Here is a 10,538-nt window from a genome sequence, read left to right as displayed (position 1 = left end):
TGTCAGTCAGTGGCTATTTGATGCTGATTGGTTTATTATGGGGGAAGGTCTGCCAGTCAGTGGCTATTTGATGCGTGTTGGTTTATTATGGGGGAAGGTCTGTCAGTCAGTGGCTATTTGATGCTGATTGGTTTATTATGGGGGAAGGTCTGTCAGTCAGTGGCTATTTGATGCTGATTGGTGTATTATGGGGGAAGGTCTGTCAGTCAGTGGCTATTTGATGCTGATTGGTTTATTATGGGGGAAGGTCTGTCAGTCAGTGGCTATTTGATGCTGATTGGTTTATTATGGGGGAAGGTCTGTCAGTCAGTGGCTATTTGATGCTGATTGGTTTATTATGGGGCAGGTCTGTCAGTCAGTGGCTATTTGATGCGTGTTGGTTTATTATGTGGCAGGTCTGTCAGTCAGTGGCTATTTGATGCGTGTTGGTTTATTATGGGGGAAGGTCTGTCAGTCAGTGGCTATTTGATGCTATGTTTTAATTGTGCTGCATGTGTCATTTGGAAATGTTTCAAAAGTCATTGATGCCTTTAAAACGAATCATTCATTGTAAATGTCTGCAACATGATCTGATTTTAGACCGTAGCTACTGTTTGGACGGAATATATGAGAAATCAGACCGCTAGCGGAATTATGGGTCTATAAGATTTCGATTTTTTTTTCTTTAACCTTTATTTAACTGGGCAAATCAGATCTTTAGAGGACAGGTATTTCCATTGGCTTCCGTAGTCCTCATACATGCATAATGAAATACCTCCGCGATGAGAGAAAATTATCCAAGAGAGCTGGGGGATATTTAAAGTAGCGTTTGTAGAACGTCCGCATGATGACATGAGCGACACGAGAGAGCGAGAGAGTGAACATGCAGCCTTCCCATCTCTTCTTCACCACTGAAGGACGTAGCGGCAGCTGGGCCACATCTCTTCTTCACCACTGAAGGACGTAGCGGCAGCTGGGCCACATTGCTGCCTTCTACTGTTTTCTACCTTTTGTGTTCTGGTCGGCTCTCTCTCTCACTCTTGTTTCGCACCCACCCCAGTCCCACCCCTCCTCTTAGCATCTCAAAAGACCACTGAGAGAGAATCGATGGCGCAGAGGCCCGCCTTGCTGACAGGACAATAAAACCACAAAAGAAGAAAGGGTGAGTTTTTTTTTTCTAAGTTGAATTGCGGGAATTTTCTCTAATGGCAAAAGGAGACTGTGGACGAAGGAGTCTGTGGCTATATTTACACAGCATCCTTTGTTGTTTTCCGCTGGGCCCCCCCCCCTCTCTCTCACCTCTCGAAAGAAATAAGCATCACCAACAGCACCCCACCATCCTTAGCAACTATCTCTACATTATTTTAGATGTGAGATATAACTCTCACTCCCAAATGTACAGTGTATAGCCTATGCAAAAATATAACGATAAAACACCAGTATATTATTTAAGACATATTTAGAGCAACATTTAAATTGTGCGGGATGGTTCGAGGTCGGTCGTTTTTAATTCAACGCTCGCTGCGGTAACGTTTACCGCGGCGGGTGTGTGTGTGTTGTGGTTGTAAACAAAACAGAAAAAATATGACAGATCGGTGGAGGAGGTCGGTCTATTTTAAGGGACCTCCCCTGGAAATTGAGCGAGAGGGGTAGGAAATGGAACGAGTAGCCTAATGTTGTTACAATGTGTTATGGGTTAATTCGCACTCGTTTCTCAAGACAGCTCGCTTAAGGAGGGGGGGGGGGGGGGGGGGGGGGGGGTCGCCATCTCCACTATAATCGCCCAGAATAATCTGTTTTCAAATAGGATATTATTTTTCTCACCTACATTTTAAAGCCCATAACATAGGAGCATGACATATAAGCAGAATCATATGAACCATTTCCCACAACATAAAAGATGATGTTAAATGTCATTGATATGGCCTGTTATTGTGTGGTTACTGTTTCTACAGGTCATTGATATAGTCTGTTAATGTGTGGTTACTGTTTCTACAGGTCATTTTTATAGTCTGTTATTGTGTGGTTACTGTTTCTACAGGTCATTGATATGGTTTGTTATTGTGTGGTTACTGTTTCTACAGGTCATTGATATAGTCTGTTATTGTGTGGTTACTGTTTCTACAGGTCATTGATATAGTCTGTTATTGTGTGGTTACTGTTTCTACATGTCATTAATATGGCCTAATGGACACCCATTCATGTCTGCTATCACCCTACACATCTGTTGCACTTGGCTGTAATGTATCACACATACACACAGCAATGTGTTGGGGCTACCGAGTAGATCAGCGGTCTACGGCACTGCACCTCAGTGCTAGATGCGTCACTACAGACCCTGGTTCGATTCCAGGCTGTATCACAACCGGCCGTAATTGGGAGTCCCATAGGGCGGCGCACAATTGGCACTGAGTCGTCCGGGTTTGGCCGGGGTAGGTCGTCAATGTAAATAAGAATTTGTTCTTAACTGACTTGCCTAGTTAATTTAAGGTTAAATAAAAAATAAAAAATAAATGTTTTGGATGCAAATGACAATCCAAGTGACACACATAATATATTTGGTTGTTGTCATTTCTTTAGAATACAGTAACCAAATTACAGATTCATTACGAGAGAAGTCAGGAGAGGACAAAGCCCGGACTGTTGTGGGTAACAGACATGGGTCTAAAGCAGAAGACTGGTGCTGTAAGACTTTAGTAGTAACCTTAAATAACCTCTCAGCGTGGCCATGTTGTGCCCTTAGGACCTGCACTGCCTTAGTCCGCTCCGTTGCGAGATCCAGTGATGCCCCGTCAGACCGAGGACCTGCCCCACTGTCCTGCCTCCTCAACTGGACACCACTTTGCTGCCAGCCCCTAATCCCCTGGAGCCTCTGGAGCTTCTGAATCCTCAAACCCAAAGGCAGAGGTTCCCATGAGGCCCCCTAGGAGAACTCAGCGTGACACCTCTGTATGGGGCCTCCAGCATATAAAGTAGGTCTGCTTCCATCCGTGCCCTTCACACCACAAATATAGTATGTCTCACACTCTGTTAAACCACTGAAGGAGGAAGGGTATGGGGTGCCCTTCACACCAGATATATAGTATGTCTCACACTCTGTTAGACCACTGAAGGAGAAAGGGTATGGGGTGCCCTTCACACCACAAATATAGTACGTCTCACACTCTGTTAGACCACTGAAGGAGGAAGGGTATGGGGTGCCCTTCACACCAGATATATAGTATGTCTCACACTCTGTTAGACCACTGAAGGAGGAAGGGTATGGGGTGCCCTTCACACCAGATATATAGTATGTCTCACACTCTGTTAAACCACTGAAGGAGAAAGGGTATGGGGTGCCCTTCACACCACAAATATAGTACGTCTCACACTCTGTTAGACCACTGAAGGAGGAAGGGTATGGGGTGCCCTTCACACCAGATATATAGTATGTCTCACACTCTGTTAAACCACTGAAGGAGGAAGGGTATGGGGTGCCCTTCACACCAGATATATAGTATGTCTCACACTCTGTTAGACCACTGAAGGAGGAAGGGTATGGGGTAACCTTCACACCAGATATATAGTATGTCTCACACTCTGTTAGACCACTGAAGGGGGAAGGGTATGGGGTGCCCTTCACACCAGAGATATACAGTACCAGTCAAAAGTTTGGACACACCTTCTCATTCCAGGGTTTTTCTTTATTTTTTTACTATTTTCTACATTGTAGAATAATAGTGAAGACTTCAAAACTATGAAATAACACATATGGAATCATGTAGTAACCAACAAAAAGTGTTAAACAAATCTAAATATATTTTATAGTTGAGATTCTTCAAAAAGCCACCCTTAGCCTTGATGACAGCTTTGCACACTCTTGGCATTCTCTCAACCAGCTTCACCTGGAATGCATTTCAATTAACAGGTGTGTCTTGTTAAAATTTAATTTGTGAAATTTCTTTCCTCTTAATGCATTTGAGATAATCAGTTGTGTTGTGACAAGGTGTGTGTGTGTGGGGGGGGGGGGGGGTATACAGAAGATAGCCCTGACCCCTAGTCCATATTATGGCAAGAACAGCTCAAATAAGCAAAGAGAAACGACAGTCCATCATTACTTTAAGACATGAAGATCAGTCAATACGGAACATTTCAAGAACTTTGAAAGATCCTTCAAGTGCAGTCGCCAAAACCATCAAGCGCTATGATGAAACTGGCTCTCACGAAGACCACCACAGGAAAGGAAGACCCAGAGTTACCTCTGCTGCAGAGGATATGTTCATTAGAGTTACCAGCCTCAGAAATTTCAGCCCAAATAAATGCTTCACAGAGTTCAAGTAACAGACATATCTCAACATCAACTGTTCAGAGGAGACTGCGTGAATCAAGCCTTCATGGTCTAATTGCTGCAAAGAAACCACTACTAAAGGACACCAATAAGAAGAAGAGTTTTGCTTGGGCCAATAAACACGAGCAATGGCCATTAGACCGATGGAAATTTGTCCTTTGGTCTGGAGTCCAAATTTGAGATTTTTGGTTCCAACTGCCGTGTCTTTATGAGACGCGGTGTGGGTGAACTGATGATCTCTGCATGTGTATTTCCCACCGTGAAGCATGGAAGAGGAGGTGTGATGGTGTGGGGGTGCTTTGCTGGTGACACTGTCTGTGATTTATTTAGAATTCATGGCACACTTAACCAGCATGGCTACCACAGCATTCTGCAGCGATACGCCATCCCATCTGGTTTGCGCTTAGTGGGACTATCATTTGTTTTTCAACAGGACAATGACCCAACACACCTCCAGGCTGTGTAAGGGTTATTTGACCAAGAAGGAGAGTGATGGCGTGCTGCATCAGATGACTTGACCTCCACATTCCCCCGACCTCAACCAAATTGAGATGTTTTGGGATGAGTCGGACAGCAGAGTGAAGGAAAAGCAGCCAACAAGTGCTCAGCATATGTGGGAACTCCTTCAAGACTGTTGGAAAAGCCTTCCAGGTGAAGCTGGTTGAGAGAATGCCAAGAGTGTGCAAAGCTGTCAAGGCAAAGGGTGGCTATTTGAAGGATCTCAAAAATAAAATATATTTTGATTTGTTAAACAACTTTTTGGTTGCTACATGATTCCATATGTGTTATTTCATAGTGTTGATGTCTTCACTATTATTCTACAATGTAGAAAATAGTAAAAATAATGAAAAACCCTTGAATGAGTAGGTGTTCTAAAACTTTTGACCGGGAGTATAGATATCCCTAATATGACGACTGCGGTATACAACATAGAAACTTATCAGGTTCTGATCATCTTACTGTGTGTCTTCACCTGAGATTGACCCCCCCCCCCCGACTGCTAATCAATCAGTTCTTTATTCTCCAGGTTCCGTTTTGTCATCAAAATGGACAACCTTGCAATGAGTGACATGTAGTATCCATTGTGATTTTCCCTGAACTTTCACTGCTGACCTCGTTAATGAGCAAAACTTGATAAGGATCTTCCCATTTTGGCCCTAATGTCTCTGCTACATATTTTTTCTACCATCACCCACTGTCCTGGTACTACATCATGTCCCCGCTCGGGAGTTATTCCCCATGGCCTCCTTTACTTGTCTGTCTATGATTTCTCCTACTGCATTAGAAAGTTATATTCAATAGTTAACTTCTCTGGGATAGGTGGCACTATTTTCACGTCCGGATGAAAAGCGTGTTCAAAGTAAACTGCCTGCTACTCAGTTCCAGAAGCTAAGATATGCATATTATTAGTAGATTTGGATAGAAAACACTCTGAAGTTTCTGAAACTGTTTGAATCATGTCTGTGACTATAACAGAACTTATTTAGCAGGCGAAACCCCGAGGACAAACCATTCAGATTTGTTTTTTTTGAGGTCACTCTCTTTTCAATGAGCTTTCATTGGGAAACCAGATTTCTAAGGGACCTGCTTGCAGTTCCTATCGCTTCCACTGGATGTCAACAGTCTTTGGAAATTGGTTGAGGTTTTTCCTTTGAGAAATGAAGAAGTAGCACTGTTCAGAACGAGGCTAGAGGGAAGTGTGATCTTTGTTAGAGGAGCTTAACCTGAAAGCTCGCTACACTTTGTTTTCCTCCGGTATTGAACACAGATCATCCCGTCTTAAATTTGATCGATTATTTACATAAAATTAACCTAAAGTTGTATTACAAAAGTAGGTTGAAATGTTTGGACAAAGCTTACAGGTAACTTATGAGATATTTTGTAGTCACGTTACACAAGTTGGAACCAGTGTTTTTCTGGATCAAACGCGTCAAATAAATTGACATTTTGGATCTATATCGACGGAATTAATCGAACAAAAGGACCATTGGTGATTTTTATGGGACATATTGGAGTGCCAACAGAAGAAGCTCGTCAAAGGTAAGGCATGAATTATATCTTTATTTCTGCGTTTTGTGTCGCACCTGGAGGGTTGAAATAGGATTGTCTGTGTTTGTTTACTGTGGTGCTATCCTCAGATCCTCAGAAGTTCCAACCGGAGTATTCTTTCTTGTCTTCGTGAGCAATGGAACGCAAGTGACTACCATGAGGAAAAAGCATGATCAGAAAATGGCTGACTGCCAGAAACCTGACTGATTCTGCTATCATTCACTCCCACAACACCATAGAAGTCTCATTATAATTTCTATTGATGGTTGACACCTAGTGAAACCCCTAGGCAGTGCAACATCATTAATATCTCAATGGGATTTCATTGGGGACTCTGGTGAATACATACAAAGCTCAGATTTCTCACTTCCTGTTTAGATTTCAACTCAGGATTTTGCCTGCCATATGAGTTCTGTTATACTCACAGACATCATTCAAACCGTTTTAGAAATTTTAGAGTCTTTTCTATCCAATACTAATAATAATATGCATATATTAACAACTGAGACTGAGGAGAAGGCCGTTTACTTTAGGCACCTTATTCATCCAAGCTACTCAATACTTCCCCCATAAGAGGTTTTAAGCATTGTGTCACTCATAAAATGTATGTCTGCTTTTCTCAAATCTAACGTGCCTGGTAGTGACATGGGTCGACCTGTGACGACCTCAAACAGACTCAACCCTGTGCTTTTGTTATGTGTTGCCCGTATACTACATAATACTGTAGGCAATGCATCTGGCCATGCTATCCCTTCTTTGATGCATCTTTGACTACTCTATTTGTGCGTTCTACCTGTCCACTTAATTGAGGATGGTAAGGGGCAGTGTAGTTGCCAGTCTATGTTCAGAAGACGAGCTACCTCCTGACACACCTTTCCTGTGAAATGAGTGCCTTGTTCGGAATCTAATTGTTCCGGGAAATCCCCATCTGGGAATGATTTCTGGAATCAGAATTTTAGCTGTGTGTTGTGCAGTTCCTTTCTTAGTAGAGGAGGCTTTAACCCATTGTGAGAAACGATCAACAAACGACCAGCACGTCTTCATGTCCTTTACATTTGGGCAGCGTGATGTAATCAAGCTGTAGATGTCTGATGGGTCCTGGTGGGGCAGGACGACGCTCGTCGCGTCTGTACTTTCACTCGTCGCGTCTGTACTTTCACTCGTCCCTTGGTGTTGTTTTCCATACAAATGTTGCAATTCGCCACGACAGGCCTCAGCCTCTTTCCGCACACCAGGATTCCACCGTTTGCCCACAAAACGATAAACTATCTTGTCCACATCAATGTGTCCCAAATAGTGGATCTGTTCACCACGTAGGGTAAGAGTGCATTTGGCGCTACATGTCTCCGGTTGTATTTTCACACACCTTCTTGATTGAGTTTGCACCTTGCAATCATCCATTCCTACACTTCATCTTTTGGTACACTGTTTTTGACACGCCCTGATCAGTTTCACCTGTGCTTGTGATTGTCTCCACCCCCCTCCAGGTGTCGCTTATTTTCCCCAGTGTATTTATCCCTGTGTTTCCTGTCTCTCTGTGCCAGTGTATTTATCCCTGTGTTACCTGTCTCTCTGTACCAGTGTATTTATCCCTGTGTTTCCTGTCTCTCTGTACCAGTGTATTTATCCCTGTGTTTCCTGTCTCTCTGTGCCAGTGTATTTATCCCTGTGTTTCCTGTCTCTCTGTGCCAGTGTATTTATCCCTGTGTTTCCTGTCTCTGTGTACCAGTGTATTTATCCCTGTGTTTCCTGTCTCTGTGTACCAGTGTATTTATTCCTGTGTTTCCTGTCTCTGTGTACCAGTGTATTTATTCCTGTGTTTCCTGTCTCTGTGTACCAGTGTATTTATCCCTGTGTTTCCTGTCTCTCTGTGCCAGTTCGTCTTGTTTGTTTCCAAGTCAACCAGTGTTTTTTCCCGGTTCTCCTGCTTTTTTGCATTCTCCTTTTTCTAGTCCTCCCGGTTTTGACCCTTGCCTGTTTCTGGACTTTCTACTTTCTACTCGACCTACCTGACCATTCTGCCTGCCTTGACCACGAGCCTGTCTGCCACTCTGTACCCGCCCGCCTGACCATTCTGCCTGCCTTGACCACGAGCCTGTCTGCCACTCTGTACCTCCTGGACTCTGATCTGGTTTTGACCTTTTTGCCTGTCCACGACTATTCTCTTGCCTACCCCTTTGGATGAATAAACATTGTAAGACTCCAACCATCTGCCTCCTGTGTCCTCATTTGGGTCTCACCATGTGCCTTGGTAGCTTTACATGTCTATAATGTGTTGCAACGTATCCAAGGTGTATCTCCTAACCAGTTTAGGTGACAGAGGTGTTCTCTTGACAGCCGCCTTGGCAGCTCTGTCAGACAGATCATTACTTTTACTCTCGTCTGTAAAGATTTTCCCCATGTGTTTTCATTTTCAAAAATTGCAACTTGTCCAGGTAACTGGAGAGCATTCAGTAGAGCCGTCACCTCTGGTCCGTCACCTCTGGTCCGCCACCTCTGGTCCGTCACCTCTGGTCCGCCACCTCTGGTCCGCCACCTCTGGTCCGTCACCTCTGGTCCGTCACCTCTGGTCCGTCACCTCTGGTCCGTCACCTCTGGTCCGTCACCTCTGGTCCGTCACCTCTGGTCCGTCACCTCTGGTCCGTCACCTCCGGTCCGTCACCTCCGGTCCGTCACCTCCGGTCCGTCACCTCCGGTCCGTCTCCTCCGGTCCGTCACCTCCGGTCCGTCACCTCCGGTCCGTCTCCTCCGGTCCGTCACCTCCGGTCCGTCACCTCCGGTCCGTCACCTCCGGTCCGTCACCTCCGGTCCGTCACCTCCGGTCCGTCTCCTCCGGTCCGTCACCTCCGGTCCGTCACCTCCGGTCCGTCACCTCCGGTCCGTCACCTCCGGTCCGTCTCCTCCGGTCCGTCACCTCTGGTCCGTCACCTCTGGTCCGTTCTTCACAGGAGCTCCCAGTGATGTCATGAATCCTCCGTTTTTCCATATTTATTCAAAATCCTGGGTAAGGCCGGAACATCGAGTCTGTGTAGATATTAGCTGTTTTACATGCTTCTGTCAAAGCCACCAGTTCCTCCACCTGTGCGGATGTTCCTGCAGGTAACGTGCCTGTCACTATCACATTATCCATTGTAGTAACTACCCAGCCTGCCCCCCCCCCCCCCCCCCTCCATAATGTACAATAAAATCTATCTTTTGATATTGGATAAAGTGTTCTCAGCAACCACTTCTTCTAAGTATGATTTTTCTACCGAATGATGAGGTGTGCTCCGATGCTGTGACTACTTCAAAGCATCTCAATGTCACCAGGTGCTGAAGATGCATCTGGAACGAGAGAGAGAACTATGTGCTGTGACCTTCTCCTCCTCTTCCTCCTCTTCGTCAGTTGACATGGAGAATGAAGACGGGACGTGTCTACTTGATGTTTTGTGGTGAGTGCTGCTGACAAGATTTTTCCCGCAACAAAAAAAAAGGACTTTGGTTGCTGATATAGAAATGAAATGAGTTTGATACTCTGAGTTAACATGTTTAATCAGCCAGTCCTCTTCTAAGAGCTATATTTAACCCTGTTCTATTTTCCATTCAGTGATCCCCAAGCCTTAAATAACTTCCTTCATGGAACCAATGAGGTAATAATTTCTCTTATTATCCAGCGTTAATCAGAACTGTATCTCAGAGAGACAATGCCAGATGTATAATTGATTTATAAATAGCTGTAGGTGTTGTTTATGGTTACAAGAACGATGAAAAGACAACTGTTGTTGTCACAGAGAACCAGAGAAAATAGCAAATCGGAATACTAGTTTAGTAGGATCTCTATGGTCAGAGCTGTCTGTCATCTCTATGGTCAGAGCTGTCTGTCATCTCTATGGTCAGAACTGTCTGTCTGTCATCTCTATGGTCAGAACTGTCTGTCTGTCATCTCTATGGTCAGAACTGTCTGTCATCTCTATGGTCAGAACTGTCTGTCATCTCTACGGTCAGAACTGTCTGTCATCTCTATGGTCAGAACTGTCTGTCGTCAATATAATAGTATTGTAAACCTTGTGAATATGATATTGATATGATATATCATATTGTGAACGTCTCTCAGTATGATCATGGTATTGTTTCTCTGTTATGATCATGGTATTGTCCCTCTGTTTCACCAGTATGATCATGGTATTGTCCCTCTGTTTCACCA

General features: G+C 44.3%; 1 protein-coding gene across 2 annotated transcripts in view; it reads left to right on the top strand.

Moving 5' to 3' along the window:
- The first annotated feature begins 522 nt into the window (after positions 1-522).
- The window catches only part of LOC139563654 (nascent polypeptide-associated complex subunit alpha, muscle-specific form), a 33,983-nt gene continuing 23,967 nt past the window's right edge, over positions 523-10,538 (top strand). Inside the window, exons 1-4 of one of the 2 annotated variants that reach the window (XM_071382500.1) lie at positions 523-1,141; positions 2,723-2,951; positions 9,741-9,786; positions 9,942-9,984. In XM_071382500.1, coding sequence (XP_071238601.1) covers positions 9,746-9,786; positions 9,942-9,984 — 84 coding nt within the window. In that variant the 5' untranslated portion in view covers positions 523-1,141; positions 2,723-2,951; positions 9,741-9,745. Of the gene's footprint in view, positions 1,142-2,722; positions 2,952-9,664; positions 9,787-9,941; positions 9,985-10,538 lie in introns of both variants that reach the window. The other variant, XM_071382499.1, reaches the window with a different exon arrangement.

This window comes from Salvelinus alpinus, chromosome 34 (assembly GCF_045679555.1).
Source record: "Salvelinus alpinus chromosome 34, SLU_Salpinus.1, whole genome shotgun sequence".
NCBI classification, from domain to species: Eukaryota; Metazoa; Chordata; class Actinopteri; order Salmoniformes; family Salmonidae; genus Salvelinus; species Salvelinus alpinus.
The sequence above is the reverse complement of the archived record's forward strand: the minus strand, read 5'-3'. Positions and strand labels throughout refer to the sequence as shown.